Here is a 21,715-nt window from a genome sequence, read left to right on the forward strand (position 1 = left end):
CGAAGGATCTTTTAATTTGGCTTTGAAGTTATAGTCCAATCACAACGTCGCAATCTACGTCACACTTTGTCTCTATTTGGTAATCTTCCGGCTGAAGGTTGATTATAACCTTATAATATAACTTAAATATCAAAATGTGTATTAATATTACATGTTATTTATTGTCTTATTAAAAATACAAATGTATATTTACCGTGAGATTACTTTGTGGGGGTAACCTGATGTGCAAAATGATCATAGTAAAACCAGATCATAGGCAGTATACTTAATTTGAAACGAATAATAAAATAATAAAAAAGCTTCATGTTTGAAAACATTTCAAGCATTTGCTGTAACTAAACCCTGCATCATGTAGGTATACAAATATAAATATATGTCAAACTTAAATGACAAATATAGTGCCCATTAAATAGTATAAATAGTAGTTCATTGTAAATGAGTATGCAAATAAACACAATACATTTTTAATGAAACATTTATAATTTATTTATAATGCCACAAATAAAAATAAATAATAAAAAATCACACAAAAATGCAAAAATATATATTTTAACCAAAAATATATATTTTATAAGTTTTTAATGCAATAATATATTACCATACATATATAAATGATTAAAAACAATTATAATTGAAGGAAATGTATATTTTGTATTATTATTATTATATTTATTTTGTGATATTTATTCATGTCATACATCTGGTATGTCAAGCTCAAGTAAAACTGCACTGCAAAAAATCTTTTCAAATGATGCCTTTGGAAATGCCATCATAATAAACAGCTTTCACAACAACAAGAAGTCAAGTTCATGACAAATGCAAATTATGTTTATAATAACAACTTTCTGAACTTAAACATCAAAAGTAGAATAAGTTCAAAACATATTCAAGTATTTACTGAAGAATAGCAAAAACTATTTTTACAAAACACTGAGAACCAAAGTGTGCTTGGCGAGTCCAGGTGTTTATGCTGACTAGACTGTCATATTGCAATCCGGTTAGCATGAGGAGACTTGGGCGTAAAGTGTCAGCAATTCCTGGAGGGCTCCCATGTGTTATTCCAGGTTTTGCCACTGTAAAGTATTAGAAGTGCACAACATCATTACTGAACAAAGAATGAGTGTTAGGTTTCATTTAGAAAGTTCAGTGATATTTATTTATATATGTAAAGTGTCATTAAACCTGGCACTCTTGAATTAACTGTATAATAGGTTAAACATTTCCAGCATGTTTCCATTTATTCCAAGCAGATCTGTCAGTTCTACAAACTCAGAGATCAGGATAGTAACTGCACTTCTCATTATGAACACCCTTATCCTTCACATACATTTTTATCACCACTGATGTCCACTGTTGTAGTTTTCATTGAAGGGAATGCTGACACAAATTCCAGCATGATTTTTTAAATAGCAGAATATGGGTATTATTGGGCCAAAACCTTAAAAAATATAAGATGCAAGATTTGAATCTTGATGAACATATTGTTAATTCACGTCTTGCAATTTAAAACACATCTCATGTTTGACTCCTCAATTATATGAAAACTACAACAGCATACTGTGCTTCACCCTAAAATATTTCTAAATTATAACAAGCTTATTGCTTTACATGGCTAAACATTTATTTTATGCCTGCATGATTCACTGCTATTACTGTAACCCATTACACTCTTAACCCAAACTAGTTGACTTTATTAGAAAACTGCATAGAAACATGTTGTCTTAAATCCTTTATGTTTTTACACAAGGTGAAACTAAACAGCCCACTTTAAATTAACCTAGAACCTTTACAATCTTCTTGAACTTACAGTAATATTTTAATTCAAGTACGGCAGTTAAGTTGTACCTTGTATAAAATGTAAGAGGTTTAAGCCACTGGGTTTCTATACAATTTTCTAGTAAAGTCAACTAGATTGGGTTAAAGGAACAGTTTAACTATTTACTCTCCTTTAAGTGGTTGTAAACCTTTTTTAAAAACTTCCAAGTTACTTTGTGTTGAACATGAAGGAAGTTTTTTGAAGAAAGCTGGAAAGCTGAAAACATTGACATACATAGTAGGAAAAAACAAATACTATGGAAGTTAATGTTTGCAGGTTTTCATCTTTCTTTAAAATATAATTTTTTTGTGTTTAACTGAAGTAAGCAAGTCAGACATATTTGGAACAAGTGAAGGATGAGTCAATAATGACAGAATTTTCATTTTTGGGTGAATCTCTTTAAGAGTATACTGAAAGAAATGTCCTACTCAATGAAGCTAACTTCAGCTGCATGTGTAGCCCCATGAGTACTTATCTAGAAATCAAAACAATGATCACGTCAGTCCCATTTTAGGCCCTTTATATCATATTGGCCACAGAATGGACAACTTAGTGTTGCAATAAAATAAAAAAATTAATAAAACTATGACTTACCACACAATACAAGACAAACAGTGAATTTTCAGCTCTGCCTTTGCTGTACACAAGATGAGGTTCCAGCTTCAACACTGATCTGAGTGGGGCAGTTGTGCAGCTCTGTGAGGTTGTGACTGTTTAGCTGCAGTGCTGTGAAGAGTTCTTTATTAAAAGAAAGTACATTCTTTTAAAATCTGTACATAATAACAAAGAAAATACAATGATTTTAAATAATGATTAATTCTGAACAAAAACATTACCCTTAGTCAAGATGAATTCATATGTCAAAAGTTTCTGCATCTGAAATGAATAAAAACAGATGTGACATTAGTTAAACCCACTAAACTACTAGATACATCAGTACTGCATTAAGCAGTTGTAAAGTAATGTAAGTGTAGTCCAAAATGAGCCTTAATCTGTTTAAGATAATGATTTAAAAAAACGTTGCTTGTGTTAAAAACAATCCAGCCACTTGTAATACATTTGATCAATGGTACATTTCTGAGAAGGTGCAAGGTAATCCTTGAGTTTTACCATTACCATCCTGACTGACATAATATTTGAAAAGAAGACAGCTTGTTGTGCCTCTTTACCACAATTTAGAGATGATAGATTCTTTATTTTATTAAATAAATTGGTAAAGGCCAAATTGTACTGGTAATAGTGTATGATATTCATTGTGTGACATACATCAGCTTAAGTTATACTTGAGCTTTTGTTATGCTATATATATATATATATATATATATATATATATATATATATATATATATGTGTGTGTGTGTGTGTGTGTGTGTGTGTGTGTGTGTGTGTGTGTGTGTGTGTGTGTTTTAAGGCATGGAAAATAATTGTTTTTACAATAAACCTTTGGAAACACGTGATGTTCTTTAATATTGAAACAATTATGAATACATTTGTATTATTAGAGTTGCATATTGCATATTATATATAGATTTTGCACGAATTCTATTGTGGAAAACAACAATCTGGTTACACTGTTCCTTATCTTAAAATGTATATTGTTCTAATGCATGACCAACGTTATATGTGAGAAAAATATGTTTTTAATAAATGAACTTGATGTAATTAGATAACGTCGCTAGTTTACAGTACATGCTTTATCAACAAATCGTGTTTATTTGTTTACTTTTTACTTACCCTGTGGAAAACCGCAGTGAACCTTGGGATCGCAATGAACCTTGGGATAGCGAGCATAGACTGTAAAAAATAGATCGCCACATACAATGACCCCAACTTTAATAAATAATTTAAAATGAAAAATATCAGCTGAAAACATTTTTAAACTTAGTACTTGAAATTTAATATTTTTTAAAGTAAAATAATAAAGTAAATAATAAATAATATGAATGAATCAAAGTTTTATTAGGCATAGTTACCCTAAACTGGACAACCGAATATATTTTCACTCATTAAATATAAAGTAAATGATAACATATTTATAAACACCAACTAATCTCCAATAAAAATATATTATGCAGCATTAACGTAATATTTAATGTTGACAGTTGAACTAATCTGAGAACTCACCGCTGATGCAGTTTGACCAATAGCAGAGCGGCGTTATACTCACCGTGAAGGGATGTCACGTGGGCCGAAGTTTATTCATACAGTAGTTTCGACCCCGTTTACAGACGCTTTTCATGAACAAAATAAAAATTACATATTTTTAAAATAAGAAAACTAAGATAATAGGCGTAAATCAGGTTTTAAAAATTGCGTTGACATCTATTAGTAATTATACGAGCCTCCAGCGTCTCCATATGACGCCTCAGGCTCAGGCACAGATTCTATAGGGAATCCCTGCACGTCTAAATATGACGCTAAAGGGGTACCCTGTGCGTCAATAACTGACGCCGAGGGTTCCTGACCAAGCGTCAGTATGTGACGAGTTGGGAGTGAGAATGTGTTGGAATAAGGCATTAGGGTTTTTTCACGCCTGCTTTTTTTAGTTTGGTTGAATCGCACTAGAGTTCGTTTTACCTCTTGGTGTGGTTCGTCTGGGCCGGTGTAAATGTAGCAAACACACTCGAGTGTGCACAAAACGCGTACAGAGACCTCGTGGAGCAGTTTGTTTGTAGTGAGAACATTAGAACTAAAACAGACCCAATTGCAAAAAGTACTGCGCCTTTTTGGACTTTCTGCCTCATCTTATGGGGTAGAAAAATATTTGTTGACAGCGCTTTACCAACAATTTTAAACAGAGAGAGAGTGTGAGAGAGAGAGAGAGAGAGAGAGAGAGAGAGAGAGAGAAGGAAAAACATTACCTGATATTTCCAGAAGAGACGTGAAGTGACTTGCGATGCGCCTTCGCAGTTTGCAAAGCATTAAAACATTGTTTTCCAGCTCAGCCGTGCTTTATTCTCGAAATGTAAAGTTTATAGTTTGGCCCAATCCCAATTCTACCCCTTAGCCCTTCCCCTTACCCCTAACCTTCGTTATGTGTGCGCAAGCCAAGGGGTAGGGGTGACCTAATTCTCTTTAGCTTGAAGGCGTAGGGCTAAGGGGAAGGGGTGAATAGCCCTTTGATTTTTGGATTTTTTAGGACCACACTCGAAACCAAGGAACTGAACCCGGAAGTAAGAAGATCCACAAATTAGTATTTTTTTGTCATTATCACAAATTTTTGTGAAAACTAACACGTTTTAATATATTCATAACCGCATTCATGTTTTACCTTTATGCTTTATATAAAAAACACACAAAAAATGCTAAATTTTGCAATTTATAATAACATAATAAAAACTCCTGTACAGTAGTCCACAACATTCTTACACTTGATGACACTCGAATACCCTGTCAGTAATGTCTAGTGGCTGAGAAAAAGCTTTTTACAGTGTCTGCTATAATGTTAATGTTGTTTTTGTGCGTTTACATCGATGAATATGGCCACTGTGTAAATACACAGTAAATTCATTCATTAATTTTTTTGTCGGCTTAGTCCCTTTATTAATTCGGGGTCGTTACAGCAGAATGAACCGGCAACTTATCCAGCACATTTTTACGCAGCGAGTGCCCTTCCAGCCGCAACCCATCTCTGGAAAACATCCACACACACAGGCACGTGCACACATAGGGCTCAACCTGTGCAGTGCACATGCCCTTTTGTAGTCTTGGATAGAAAGTGGCTTTCCAAAATGATCAAAAGTGCCCCCACGACACATACCTTACACAGAAATGCCAACTGAGCCGAGGATCGAACCAGCAACCCAGCGACCTTCTTGCTGTGAGCCGACAGCACTACCTACTGCGCCACTGCTTCGCCCTACACAGTACAGTTACAATCTTATTGCCACATTAGATCGTTATAATAACACAATGTATGCCTTCAGTGATTTCCTAAAGATAAATACCAAACAATAACACAACTGGACTAACTACAGTAGTCGCGATCGTCTGATCTCACATGATGCAAGATATCGCTATGACATATGATGATATGTGCAGGTGCTGTAGGGCTGTCCCAATTCTTAGGGGTAAATTTTGAAGCCCTTTCCCTTAACCCTCAGTTGTAAGGGCAGGGGTAGGGGTACAAAATTGTATTGGATTGGGCCGTAGTCTAAAGTGATGTAAACAAACTGTAAAAATATACTGTAAAATATTTTACCCTAAATATACAGTAAATTACTGGCTAATAATTGCATTGCTTTCACAGTAAGGTACTGTATGTAAATTAACTGTAAATTACTGTAAGGTAATTCATAATAACAATATTTCAGTAAATATTTATAAATATCAAAATAGTGCCTTTACTAGCATAAAAGTTCAGGTGTATTAATTTCTATGTTGAATAAAATATTAATAGTGTTTGATTTCCTATAACTACTGTGAAAAAAATATAGCCATTTTTACAGTAATTTAATGTAATTATGATACCTGCCTTAATTTCACAATAAAACTCTGAATGCATAAAATTTAACAGTTAAATCCAGTAATGTAATTTACTGTGAAAAACTACAGTAACATGTGAAATTCTGGGAATTTATTACAATGTATACTATGAGCAGGGATACAATCAGCCAGCGCAGTTGTCCTTTCATAGTAAAAAGCGACATTGTGTCTGCTGGTTTGTTTGTTTACTTGCCTGCCGGAGTTCTGCAATTTTTTGCATGTTTTTTGCATGTTAATTCTGACCAATTGAAAAGCAGTTTAGAAAGCACGTTCAATAACATCTGGCCAATGAGTGAAGTGGTTTTTGTCACATGACTGCATTTTGGTTCTTTTCAACTGGTTCGGATCAAAGCAATCAGTGTGGTGTGAAAAGGACCCAAAATCAGCAGAAAAATGCTACAATGTATAATTTTTGTTGCTCTTGGTCCAAAGCAAATGAACCGAACCTCAGATGTGATGACACCCTTAATTCTTTTTTTTCTCTTTTATATCCAGAACTTTCTTTCATCTGCTCACCCTCCAGTTTTTCCACCCATCCCTCGTCCTTTGATTCATTCGAGGGTAAACTACAATGATAATGACAGGATAATATCCTCTCTGATGAGACCTTTGGTTTCTCGGATAAAACAAAAATATCTTTAAAGTGGCTGATCTCGGTAGTGAAGGACTGTCACCTGTGTGCTTTTGGCTGTTTCTCATTACATCAAAGCACAAGAAAGCATCATTGTGGTCTCTTCACAGCCTTATCTCAGATCAGCTAAGCCTGGATTCTGGTTTTATTCATGCAAATGATCAGGTGATAGTATGTGTGTCATCACATCGACAAAAGTAGGTTTGGTGAGAGCTTGGACGGCGTGTATCCAGTACTGAATGAGAAGCATTGTACATTCTTAAAAGTAGGGTTTTTTATTTGGGACCATGGACCATAAAACATTCAGAAGTCTCTCTTTTTCTAATGGTTTCTTAGAATACAATATTTGGCTATTGTACAACTATTTGTACAATAGTACCATGAAATGATTCTTAAACCATGAATGTGACCCTACTTCATGGACTGCAATATCTGAAATCTGAGGAATTCGAAAAATCTAAATACTGAAACAATTATAGTTTAAGTTCTCTAAGTAACGCTCTTAGCAATGTATATTACTCAAAAATTTGGTTTTATATATTTACAGTTGGACATCTACAAAATGTCTTCATGGAACATGGTCTTTACTTAATATTTAATACTTACAATTACTTAAAATGTATTTTTGGCACAAAGGAAAAAACAATATATACAGAAGTTTTTTTAATTAAAAAAAAAGTTGTCCTAACTCAAGAATGAGGGTTGTTCAATAGTTTTAGGACAACTTTGATGGAAAATATCTATTTTACAAATTAGCAGAAAAGTGGCTAATTTGTATAAATTCATACAATTTCATTTGTTTGAAAAGTTATGATTTTTAAAGTAGGTGTGCCCCAACTGTAAAAATAGTAGGTTGAAACAATATATTGTATAAGAAATATTATATATATATTAATAAATTATAACAAATAAATAACAGAACAAGCACAAGCTTATCAGGCGTTTGTTGTACTGTAATTTACAAGACCAACCCAGGTAATATGGGCCTGTTTCACCTTGTCACTTGTCATGTGTTTTTGTTTGTGTTTTGATCGGATAGCTATCTGATTTCTTAAAATGGTTCCAGTTACATTTTACCACATATATGCATCTTCATTAAACGGATATGATTCCAATCCTCAAATTCTGTACTATATACAAATTTAAGCTGCGTCGACTAGAGCGTCAGATACACTGCATTTTATTTAATTAATATTATTTACAAAAGCGCAAGTTTTATATCTGATCTGCCATTTAAATTATATTATATGCATGCTGTAAAACATCAAGTGCACAAGTCAGGTTCTCTGATTACTTTCATCATCTGGTTGTTAAATGTGACATCACACAAAGCGGTTTCCAGGTCCATGCAATTTATGAAACTGTATGGGGCGGCTCAACATATGGTAAAAATAAAGGTTCACAAAATGATGTAATACTTTCGAAATCATGATCACAATATATATATATATATATATATATATATATATATATATATATATATATATATATATATATATATAATTTGATTTTTTTTCTTTTTCAAATATTTCCTTAATGATGTTTAACAGAGCAAGGAAATTTTCACAGCATGTCTGATAATATTTTTTCTTCTGGAAAAAGTCTTATTTAGTTTAATTCGGCTAGAATATAAGCAGTTTTTAATTTTTTAAAAACCATTTTAGGAACAAAATTATTAGCCCCTTGAAGCTATTTTTTTCTCTCGATAGTGTACAGAACAAACCATCGTTATACAATAACTTGCCTAATTACCCTAACCTGCCTAATTAACCTAATTAACCTAGTTAAGGCTTTAAATGTCACCTTAAGCTGTATAAAGTGTCTTGAAAAAGATCTAGTTAAATGTTATTTACTGTCATCATAGCAAAGATAAAATAAATCAGTTATTATAAATGAGTTACTAAACTGTGTTTAGAAATGTGTTGAAAAAAACTTCTTTCCTTTAAACTGAAATTAGGGAAGAAATTTAACAGGGGCGAATAATTCAGGGGGGCTAATAATTCTGAATTCAACTGTATATATATATATATATATATCCATGCCTAATATCAGATGGCTAATATGTGATTCATTTTTTATAAATTGTTAAAATAATGGTGTCTGAAATACAGCAAGTACAGCGACTGTTGTGTACTCTGGTTTTATACAAAATTCACTTTAATGTGTGATATGACTAAACAGTAGTCATAAACTAATATTTTCTCAATTCAAATTTGTAACGGCTTGCCATGGACCCGGAAACAGTAGATAGGCTAAATGAAACCTACTTTTGTCATACAAATACGTGTAATACAGCAAACAAAAGAGTAGAGGATTTAAATTTGTTTAAAACAAAAACAAAACAATATGCCTTGGAAAACGAACGAAACGCTGTATTTTTTCTATTATTTTTCCTCTCTTTTCTCTATTGCTGATGCTGCCATCTAATATTAATTGAACAGTTTATTTTAATAATTTCATGGTCAAAAATAAAGCAAAACTGTCAGCCATGTCATTCCATTGACTATGCAATTTAGCTTGAAAATCTGACGGTCATAAAGCCCACGATACTTGCACTCACACATTTATTTTTTATATTTTGATAGGATACATGGGGTTTCAACAAACCCTGATGCATTTAGACATGTCCAGTTTTGTCTGGAATGTATCCTGGAAAACCTCCTGAGGTGATCTGAGTGATTGAATTTATGTTGTGTTTCGATTGTGTTTAGACCTGTCCTCTTCACAATTGAATAGCTATCCAATCAGAAGAAAATGTGTGACCAGGTGTAAAAAGCGCTTAGATCACATTATATATCACACTTTCTGACAAAAGTCTTGTCATCTATCCAAGTTTTAGGAACAACAAACAATAACTTGATTTCTAAATGATTATTTGGTATGAGCTTGGAGGACTGCATCCATACATCTCTGCAATAAATTAAATCACTTATTAATAAAGTCATCTGGAATGGCAAAGAAAGCACTCTCGCAGGACTCCCAGAGTTCATCAAGATTCTTTGGATTAATCTTCAATGTCTCCATTTTACCCCAGACATGCTCAGTAATGTTCAGGCGTGGTAACTGGCATGGCCAATCCTAGAGCACCTTGACCTTCTTTGGTGTCAGGAACTTTGATGTGAGGCGGCAGGCAGGGATAACTAGATAAATAAGACAAGGGTAAGAACGTGGAAAAACAAGACAAAGGAAACACATTGTAATGTCACACACAGTAAACAAGACTCGGCGCTGGAGTTAGTGTGTATGCTGCTTAAGTAGTGTGTGTAATCAGTCCGTGACAATCCTCCGGTGGTGCATAAGTAATCAGTCAGAATGAGGAACATGTGTGAGTGAGCGGAGTGCATGTATGAAGTTGTTGTCCAAAATGGAGGATTTGTAGTCTGTAAGGGATTGTGAGTGTATTTTAGCGATCTATGGAGTTACGATCGCTGGTGATCATTACAGAATCACTGACTCGAACAAATCACTTTAATAATTATTAATTAATTAATGATTAATACAGTCTCTTGTTGCTAGCTTCTGTCAGAAAGGATTAATGAAAATGTTGCTTTGGCAACTAGATTAAAAAAAGTAATCTATTTACTAAAACTTTAATGTGGAGGCCGAAGTATGAGAAGAAGTGCTATCCTGCTGAAGAATTTGCCCTCTCCTGTGGTTTGAAATGTAATGGGCAACACAAATGTCTTGATACATCAGGCTGTTAATGCTGCCATCCACTCTGTAGATCTATCGCATGCCCCCATACTGAATGTAACCCCAAACCATGATTTTTCCTTCACCAAACTTGACAGATTCCTATAAGAATCTTGGGTCTATGTGGATTCCAATAGGTCTTATACAGTATTTGTGATGAAAATCTAATTTCTGCCCCATTTCCAAATGATTAACTAAGTCAAGTTATTATTTGCTGCTCTTACAACAAGGATCAACGACAAAACTTTAGTCAGGTAGCGTAAAAATGTTAATTGGGCTTTCATAGTGGAGGGCTTTTTCACAGTTTAGTAACAGTAGCTGGGAATGATTTTTGTTGTAGGAATGCTGTTCAGCTGAAATAAATTTGCTCCTTTTTCAGAGCAGGGTCTAATCAAGCATAATAGGACTACAGTGATGAAGTGAACACAGAGGTGGCTTGTTCATTTGACTTGTTCATATGAGTTTCAGTCTCTGATGAGACTGTCAAAGGCTTTTTCTATGCCATCACTGTTGAAAACCCCTTTGGAACCTTTAATTTTATATAAGAGTAAATTCCTCTGATGCAGTATTTAGCTAATATGATCACACAAGAAAAACAAAAGATTTACTTGTGTTATTATGTTATAAAGACTAACATTCTTCATTAAACAAATACCATGTGCTGATGGTGCTCAAGCACGTTTTCATGGTAAAGGAACACGTTAGTCACCCAGGCTTCATTATTCACACAGAATGATGTGTGTGTATGGGCCTTGCAGAGGGCTGAGGAATCAGCCTCCAGGACCACCAGCTGCTCCACATCACATTCGACTGATCATGTGACATAGATTATGCAAGCTAACTGTATGTGTGCTTCATGTAAATATGAACAGGCTGTCCTGTGCTTTACGTAAGCAGTACTGAATAAGCAATGGTGCCCATGACTAATTGAAGTTTAATGCAAAAGTATTTAGCTTCTGAATGAATATGAGTTTATTTGAATTGTTTGAGTGAAAGATTTAACGGTTGGTTAATAAAGTTAGTTGTTCCTATGCAGTCGCACAGTGGTACAAAACTATTTTGTTCCTGAATGAATAGGTGATTCTGAACAATGTTTGTTTAGTGAATGATTCAACGACTCATTCATAAAGAAAGCCAGTTGCTTTGTTCCTGATTGAATGAATGTTTTGAATGAATCATTTTAGTGAATAACAAATTACTTGCTTATAAAATCAGTCACAAAATGTTTCAAAATGTCCTTTGCCCCTGGATTTGTTTTTTAAACTAATTTATTGAGTACATTAATCAGTTTTATAAAGCCAGTTGATTCTCCCTGATTAAGTCTGTTTTTGAACAATGAATAAGAAATCAGTGATCAGTGAATATAAATTCCTTAATCATAATTATAGTGTTTTAAAACAGTGTTTGCTCCTGAGTGAATAAGTGTTCGGTGACGCGGTGGCGCAGTAGGTAGTGCTGTCACCTCATAGCAAGAAGGTTGCTGGTTTGAGCCTCGGCTGGGTCAGTTGGCGTTTCTGTGTGGAGTTTGCGTGTTCTCCCTGCGTTCGTGTGGGTTTCCTCCAGGTGCTCCGGTTTCCCCCACAGTCCAAAGACATGTGGTACAGGTGAATTGGGTAGGCTAAATTGTCTGTAGTGTATGAGTGAATGAGTGTGTATGGATGTTTCCCAGAGATGGGCTGCAGCTGGAAGGGTATCCTCTGAAAACATGTGCTGGATAAGTTGGCGGTTTATTCCGCAGTGACCCCGGATTAATAAAGGGACTAAGCCGACAAGAAAAGGAATTAATAAATGTTTCTTAAAAGAATCAGATGAAGTTAGGGACTCAAAAAGTGAGCCAGTTGTTTTTTCGTAATTAAATTAGTTTTTGAATAAATCATTTGAATAATAAATTATTTACTCCTAAATAGTCACATGGTGTGGAAATAAGTGTTTTAACTAATTGTACCAGTAAATGATTCAGTGACTCATTCATGATGGAAGCCTGTTCTTTTGTTTCTGATTGAATCGGTAACCAAGGGGTATGACACTTACAACAGAGTTCGAATCCACAAGCAGGTTTATTGAGGCAGTCAGGCAAGCAACGGTCAACACGGGTGCAAACCCATGTGTGAAGGAAATCCAGAATCGTCATACAATAACAGGCGAGAGGTCAAAAGGCAGGCGGCAGGCAGAGATAACTAGATAAATAAGCCGAGGGTAAGCACACAGAAAAACAAGACAAAGGAAACACGTTGTAATGTCACACACAGTAAACAAGACTCGGCGCTGGAGTGAGTGTGTATGCTGCTTAGGTAGTGTGTGCAATCAGTCCTTGACAATCCTCCGGTGGTGCGTAAGTAATCAGTCAGAATGAGGAACATGTGTGAGTGAGCGGAGTGCATGTATGAAGTTGTTGTCCAAAATGGAGGATTTGTAGTCTGTAAGGGATTGTGAGTGTATTCCAGCGATCTATGGAGTTACGATCGCTGGTGATCATTACAGAATCACTGACTTGAACAAATCACTTTAATAATTGTTAATTTATTAATGGTTAATACAGTCTCTTGTTGCTAGCTGCTGTTAGAAAAATCTATGAAAATGTTGCTTTGGCAACTAGATAAAAAACTAATCTATTTATTAAATCTGAAATAAAATACATTAGAAATGTTTAAAAGACAAAACATTCATTCATTCATTCATTCATTTATCATTCATTCATTTTCTTTTCGGCTTAGTTCCATTATTAATCTGTGGTCGCCACAGTGGAATGAACCGGCAACTTATCCAGCATATGTTTTACGCAGCATATGCCCTTCCAGCCGCAACCCATCAGTGGAAACATCCTTCCACACTCATGTAAAGAGTCTTGAAAAACATCTAGTCAAATATTATGTACTGTCATCATGGCAAAGATAAAAAAAAAAATAGTTATAAAAATGAGTTATTAAAACTATTATGTTTAGAAATGTGTTGGAAAAAAATAATTTTTTCCATTAAACAGAAATTGGGGAAAAATAAACTAGGAGGCTAATAATTCAGAGAGGCTAATAATTCTAACTTCAACTGTGTGTGTGTGTGTGTGTGTGTGTGTGTGTGTGTGTGTGTGTGTGTGTGTATATATATATATATATATATATATATATATATATATATATATATATATATATATATATATATATATATATATATATATATATATCGGCAATGTGTGAAATAGAATTCCTAAAATCGAACATTAATGTATGAAAAGATTGCTACTATGTACATTGCCTACGCTTTCTATAGAATGCAGAGTTACCGTGTGGCAAAGTATGTAACTGGCCTACCCCCGCCATATTTCCCACCACTGATGTTTGCAGTGGCGCTTGGCTCGTTGTTTAATGATGGCGATCAATAGCACATGAATGTTGAACGTTATTGTAAGACAACTGTATTCCTGGTATGAGGTTCCACTACCACAAAACAGACAACATTGTAAGAAATACTTCAATCTCAGTTCTGCTGTCATTGTTTTTCTGGTAAGAACATCATATGCTTTATTTCGTATTCCTTCCACTTTCAAATATGTGCTCCTCTGACACTTTGCCTAAATGATACTTGTCTATATATATATATATATATATATATATATATATATATATATATATATATATATATATATATATATATATATATATATATATATATATATATCTATATATATTATACATAAATACCCAGCAAAAGTATGCAAAATCTTTAAAAAAAAACTGATATACTTTGCCTAAAATATTTAGGCATTCTATACATTTCCTAGGTATTTTATACAATACCGGGATTTCATACAGTGCCGGGAACATATATGTTTTTAAAAAATGATGGCATTTGTTATGTTCTCCAAAGGCATCAAAATGTATTGGTTCTTTAAACCTAAACAAAGCTGTTTTTAATTTGAACCATTTAATATGCTCACAATTGAATGCTCCGCACCATTCAATTTTCATCACCAAGATGAGTTTTGCATTTGGATTGAATCTGAGAACAGCCCTGATATTATCGCTGCCCACTGAATGTATCCTTGCCCTCGATTTTAGCTGATGAGTGTGAAAGTAATTTCCTTCGAAAAGGGTGGAGGAGCTGATTTGAATAACAAACTATGTAAAGACTTGCTCTGCATAAAATCATGGTAGGTGCCCGTGGATTGGCTGGACGGCTTTGGCAGGATCTTTTCATAGATGAGAAAACAACCCAGCTGTGGTTATTATTGCAGGTGGCTCATCTGAATCAGTCTCCCTCCCACATTCATCAGCAAATGAGCGGACAGAGCGACTGTCAGAGTGTAAATGCTCTTTCTGCTGGCTTGTTGTAGGTTTAAGTGTGTCACTGGACAGCATGACGGAGGTGATGAACAGCTGTGAGTCTGCTGTGGGAGACTTCAGCGCGTCTGAGGAACAGAACATCTCCTTGCAGGTGGGTCGGCTGCCTATAGATGCTCTCTTGAGGTAAATGCTTTTATTCTAGTATGTAGAACAGAAGTTAGTGCACAAAAGAGCGAGAGACAATACAATCAACTTCTTATTATTGGATTTGGTTTGTGACTGAAAAATGCATTCGTTTTTTTATTACATTTAATCTGTTAAGAGAAATATAATTTAAATATTATAGAAAATTCAGTATAGCAACTAACAAAACCTGCAACAATGCTAATAATTAACTGTAATTCAGATGTTTTAAGTTCTTATTCATCTTTATCTGCTTGTGTTCTGCTTTCTGGTTTATCTTTATGTGTTATTCCTAATGTGTGTGTAAAGTTGCAGCTCAAAATACCTCACATATCACTTATTATTACACTGTAAAACCCAAAAAGTTAAGGTAACTCAAACTGTCTGAGGAAATCGATTGCAACAAACCATTTAAGTTAAATAATAATCCTAATGAGTACTGTGAACTTAATCCAATTGAGTAAACGAAGCAATTTGAGCACAGTAAAACCCAATAAATGAAGAGAACTCAACTAAGTACTGTAAAACCCAATAAGTTAAGGCAACTCAAACTATTTGAGGAAACCGATTGCTACAAACCATTTTAGTTAAAGAACTAATCTATATGAGTACTGTGAACTTACTCCATTTAAGTTGAAGTAATGAGGTACTTCATTAACTCTTCACCTTCAACACTGAGCTCAAACTTCTTTTTTAAATGAGTAACTTTCAGTAAATTTTGAGTTAACTACACTTATTTTATTTGATTAGGTTGACTTTTGGGTTTTACAGTGTAGACCATTCTGGATAAAGTCCTTCCTGTGTAAAAAAGCAAACCAAAACATGCCGGTTTTGTCTTTTTAAATGCAAATGAACTGCTGCTCCACCCAATTTCCATAAGAGGGCAGAGCCCATTCAGCTTGTCCTTCAGTTACTCTGCAACGACAAATAAACCACCTGCAAGAGCTTTAAAGCCTTGTCAGTTTAAAGTCCACATTATGTTTTTCCAATTGCACAGACAAGAAGCAAATCTAAATAAGTCAAATTTGGTCATTAAAGTTTAAAGAACAGTATTGTAATTTATGTGCTTACATTATCCCGGATGTTTCAAAGAATGTTCATATCCAGAGAGATAAGCACTTTTAACTAGTGTAGTCCTGTTGCCATGCTAATGATGCCATATACCCTTGATTTTCGATTTTGTTTTGTCGAAAACAGGGAAAACACCAAAGATGTTTTGATATGTTCTGCATTTTATTAGACTGGAATTGTAACAGAATCTTAAAATGTATTGTTTAAAATGTGCTACATCTAGGCATTGAACAATGACTGTTTTTAAGGTATATCATAGTTTAAAAAAGTCAAGGTTTTAAAACTGCCACAATTTTCTTAATAACCGTTCCTAAGGTATGTGCAAGATTTTTTTATTTGCGTTTTGTTTAGTTTTTTTTAGGAGAACAGTATGTCCAGAAGAAAATATATCTAAATATGTCATTTTTAAATTGTGAAGAAATTAGTGTTTTTTTAATCTAATGAAGATAGCAGAAGTCAATGATTTATTTTAACTATTTAGCCTGACATGTTTACTGTTCCAAAATATTTTAAATGTTTTTCAAAATAAAATATTTTGTGTTCATAGTTGAAAAAGTTGTTGTTTTTGACTCTGACATTTAAAAAAAACACATATATTAGAGCAGTAATCACAATACCGTAAAACCGTGATTTTCTTTTCAGGTTATCATACCGTCAGAATCTTATGCCGACACATGCCTAGCTGCATCCCGTTTCTCATCAGCAATTTTTCTTACTTGTTTCTCTTTATGGACTTTCAGCTGTTCTCAGCTTCATATTTTATGGATAAAACGTCTTGAATACTTAAGCTCATCCATGAACATGACAACTGACCATGAAGTCCTGTAGGATGTAAAGACTTTCATGATTCCCCACTCATGTATTTTGTTATCATCAAAACACTTCTTTGTTTGTTGTGAATACATGCCCTCTAGTGGAGAAAATTATGTACTGTGCCTTTAAGATGATACTGGGTGAAAGTCCAATGTCACTGTCCAATGTTACAACGTAACTTTTTGATTTAGTGGCTAATTCGTATTAATATGAACAATCTCATTAATACAATCTAGAATGACTTGCTTATCCCCCAATGACGCTTGGGTTTAGGTATGGGGTTTGGTGCCATGACTTCTTTTTAAAATTCGTACATTTTCGTGCGACTGAACTTGTATGAATTTGTACAAATTACTCAATAAATTGACAAAGTGTAAAATAGTTACGTCTCCTCGTAAGATCTGGCAGGAAAGTCCTATTCTCCATCATCTGTCAAATACACACACATTTGCCTCAAAATCCAGTCTGATCTGATGAGGAAACAACTATTTTTACGTTTTGTCAGTTTAGTGGCTAAATTGTACGAATTCAGTCGTACAAAAATTTACAAATTTAAAAAGGAGACGGGGCACCAAAGCCCACACCTAAATCCAACTGTAATTGGGGGATTAGCAAATAGTACTAAATTGTACAAAAGAGATCACACAAATTCATACAAATTAGCCACTAATTCAAAAGGTTACGAATTGCCATGAGATCGTATTGCAAAATCTTACAACATCCAGACATTTACATATAATGTTGGTTATGTCTCTTCAGTAGCAGTATGTTAGATCTGGTAAACAGGATCTTTTGGACATGAAGACAACACACTCAAGCACGACTCAAACAGCTCTTGCCCCCTCGGGTGGGAATGATTTCATTGGGGATGTTGTTATCTGCATGTTTCCAGACGTAACAGTGCTTACTGATATAGAGAAGAACACTTTTTGGAGTGACTTGACTTGTGCTTAGTAGATCTTATTCACCCACAAACAGCAACATTATGCAATGAAGTGGATCGTCTTTCAACAGTGACATTCATATTAAACTGACTGAATCATATTTAATTGAACTAGAACTAGTTGTTCTAACATCACTCAGCTGCCTGCCTGATATGCTGAATATGTTCCACAATCGGAAATATTGTTTTGGCTTCATGGCTTATTAGTTTTTTCTTCATTAACTTGAAGCTGCTTTTACACAATCTACAAACAAAAATGAGTGGACTTTATATAAAAGGAGCTAAAACAAAACATGAAATGTAAAGAAGCACAAATTACAATGTGTACTTCCATCTTGACTGGGGTTAAGATTGTAATATTTTACTTTTAAGAGTAACTTTTCCCAACACCAAGCACTTTTCAAATAAATATAATTATATACGACGCATTGCAGGTTTGCAGATATAAATTTCCATTAAATTTATTTAAACTGGAAAGATATTTACTAATGTATCATTTACAGTAAAACTGAATTGCTTATTAATGTAAAATATTGAAAATGGGGCAGCATGGTGGCTTCAGTGGTTAGTTTGTATGTTCTCCCCGTGTTCACGTGGGTTTCCACTGGGTGCTCCAGATTCCACCACAGTCCATAGACATGTGCTGTAGGTGAATTCAATAAACTACATTGTCTGTATTGTATAAGTGTGTGTGTGAATGTGAGAGTGTATGGTAGTTTTCCAGTACTGGGCTGCAGCTGGAAGGGCATCCACTGTGTAAAACATATGATGGAATATTTGGCAGTCCATTCCACTGTGGCAACCCCTGAAATAGATAGCCGGAGCACAGGAGCAATTTTAGGATTTTCATTTTAGTGGTGCTCAGCTCCTTATAAGGTAAAAATTATATATATATATATATATATATATATATATATATATATATATATATATATATATATATATATATATATATATATATACCTAATATTACATTTAAAAGCAGTAATTTAATAGTAATACACTTAAAAATGTTTGTTTATTATGGGTTGTATACTAGTGTTTCACTGTTTTACATAGCCAGGCATAATCATTTGAGTTCTGAATTAGCCAAATAGGCTCAACACCTGTTTACTGTAAAAACCACTTTCTATAGTCAAGCAAATTGTTTGTTTCCATGTATTAAATAAATAAACTGCCACTTTTCTAATTAAATGACACACATATAAATAAATATTTTTAAACTTGCAGGCTAATTTGCATATTTCACACTCCGAATGATAATAATAAATAAGAAGTTTTTTATTAACACTAGACGTTTCTATCTCTGTCTGTGACTCAGTGACATGAGTAAAATGAGTACATTCTTTAAGTGCTTCTGTCACTGTGTTTAATCCTTTCTGTGCAAGACTGTATGGTATAGTTAATGCCACACGAACTGTAAAGTGTTTAATATTGGTAGTTCATTTTGAAATAAAACTAGCAAAGTGTTTGTTAAGATAAATAATTTTTTGCTGTGCTGATGAGGTGAACTCTGAGAAAACCTCGACTGCTCCTCCGTGACATTGGGATATAGGTGATAAAAGGTTATCTTTAGCAAAGAACTGCAAATAAGCAGATATTATAACAATTTATCAATAAACACATACCTCGTTCTCTCGCTGTCCACAACTGTGGTTTGCTGATCAAATGAAAAACAAAAGACAGGGAGGAGCCGAATTCTACAGCTGTTTTCATATCAAATTTAAAGGGGATTGAGGCGATAATTGAGTATACAGTTTGTGAGCTAATCGCAAACGTTTTAGGAGGGCTGAGTAATATAGGGGGGCTACAGCCCTAAAATAGGCCTAGCAACGCCCATGCTGAAGAAAAATGAATGAATAATTTATTATATATGACACATTCCAGATTTGTGGATATAAATTAACATTCATTTTCTTTTGACTGGAAAGATATTTAATTAATGTATACATTTACAGTAAACTAAATCAACAAAATGTTTTGATATGTTCTGCATTTTATTAGACTGGAATTGTGACAGAATCTTAAAATGTATTGCTTAAAATGTGCTACATCTTGGCATGGGATGATGACCGTTTTCAAGAAATACCACAGTTTGAAAAAGTCAAAGTTTTAAAATGTCACAATTTTCTGTATTACCGTTCCTAAGGTATGTGCAAGATGAAAATTTTAAGAAAAATGCTTCTCAAAATAAATTATATTGTGTTCATAGTGAAAAAAAGTTGTTTTTGACTCTTTTAAAAAGAACATATATTAGAGCAGTAGGTCCCACTTTATATTAAGTGGCCTTAACTAATATGTACTTACACAGTAGTTAATAGTTTGTTACAATGTACTTATTGTGTAAATACATGTATTACTGTGTACTTAAGCTTGATTAAATACAAGTATGTAATTACATCTGTAATTAACTTTTGTAATTACATTTGTAAATACACTGTTGACCATCCCTTACACCTTAACCTACCCTTAAATCTACCCATGCCACCAGACCTGTCCATAACCCAACCTCTATCCCAACTCAAAAGCACCACAAGTGTTCTCAAATACATTATAAACACAGTAAGTACATTGTATTTATTTTTTGATGTAAGTACATAGTAGTTAGGGACACTTATTATAAAGTGGGACCGAGCAGTAATCACAATACCGTGAAACTGTGATTTTTTTTCAGGTTATCATATCGTCAGAATCTTATGCCGACCCATGCCTAGCTGCATCATGTTTCTCATCAGCAATTCTTCTTACTTGTTTCTCTTTGTGGACTTTCAGCTGTTCTCAGCTTTATATTATCAGGATAATACGTCTTGAATACATTTACAGTAAACTACATCAATTAATAATGTAAAAATGCTTATATAGTGAAAACACTTAAATATGATGGGAACGTTTGATTATGTTAGTCGCAGTGGTGGAAAGAGTACTGAAAAAGCATACTCAAGTAAAAGTACCATTACTTGCCTAAAAATGTAGTGCAAGTAGAGTAAAAGTATCTGTTGTAAATTTTACTCAAAGTATGAGTAAAAAGTAGCCCTTTTAAAAGTACTCATAAGTAGTGAGTAGTGAGTATTACGCTGTGAAAAGCTGATGCGTTTACATGTAATTTGTGGATATGTGTAAACAACATTCTGCAGTGCATGTAGTTATTACCCAACAGGCACACATCATCATAGGGCGTTAATATAAGGTTAGATTTAGGTTGTGATGTCAAGTAATCGAAATTCAATGTCTAGCCAGCTTCTAAGGATAACGTTATTTTAATGTCTAATAACAACGTTAAATGATGTCGATATTTGGTTGATTTTAGGTTGTGTTAGAAAGTGACCAAAATCCAATGTCGAGCTAACATCTTAAATCAACATCCTATTGACGTCAAATACTGATATTGATTTTGGACGTCTTCTTGGACACTTTAAATGCTTTCAAACAGTTTGCTGCAATTATAAATCGCCCATGTCTTGAAGTTGTTCATTATGATGCTGTTTACCTTCTATGTGTGATTTGATTAAACAGGAATCACAGGACTGATTTTGTTAATCGCATAGACAAGAAAAAAAGTAGTGACTGCAGGTAGAAGGAAAGTAGTGGAGTAAAAGTACAGATACAGCACTTAAAATGGACTCAAGTAAGAGTAAAAGTTCACATGTTTAAAACTCAGTAAATTACAATTCCTGACAAAAAGTAATTAATTACAGTAATTTGAGTATTTGTAATTAGTTACTTTACACCACTGGTTAATTGTTGTTCAACTTATTGTTAAACCTTTAAAACCATAAGCAAATTTTCTACCATTTTGTGTTTTA

General features: G+C 33.9%; 1 protein-coding gene and 2 long non-coding RNA genes across 3 annotated transcripts in view; 1 reads left to right on the forward strand and 2 right to left on the reverse strand.

Annotated features, from left to right (window-relative positions):
- si:dkeyp-72h1.1 overlaps window positions 1-21,715 on the forward strand; it is a 47,867-nt gene that overhangs the window by 13,677 nt on the left and 12,475 nt on the right. Inside the window, 1 exon segment of the mRNA NM_001082935.4 lies at window positions 14,953-15,053. Coding sequence (NP_001076404.1) covers window positions 14,976-15,053 — 78 coding nt within the window. The 5' untranslated portion in view covers window positions 14,953-14,975.
- On the reverse strand, window positions 648-3,684 carry LOC147839132 (uncharacterized). The gene is made up of 4 exons (XR_015518306.1): window positions 3,551-3,684; window positions 2,653-2,692; window positions 2,411-2,554; window positions 648-1,073 (listed from the first exon to the last, which is right to left on the reverse strand). It is a non-coding gene; the product is annotated as an uncharacterized LOC147839132 (long non-coding RNA).
- LOC141379549 (uncharacterized) lies at window positions 9,480-19,683 on the reverse strand. The gene is made up of 2 exons (XR_015518339.1): window positions 19,541-19,683; window positions 9,480-10,072 (listed from the first exon to the last, which is right to left on the reverse strand). It is a non-coding gene; the product is annotated as an uncharacterized LOC141379549 (long non-coding RNA).

Source organism: Danio rerio, chromosome 20 (genome assembly GCF_052040795.2).
Source record: "Danio rerio strain M-AB ecotype USA chromosome 20, GRCz13ab, whole genome shotgun sequence".
Lineage (NCBI taxonomy): Eukaryota > Metazoa > Chordata > Actinopteri > Cypriniformes > Danionidae > Danio > Danio rerio.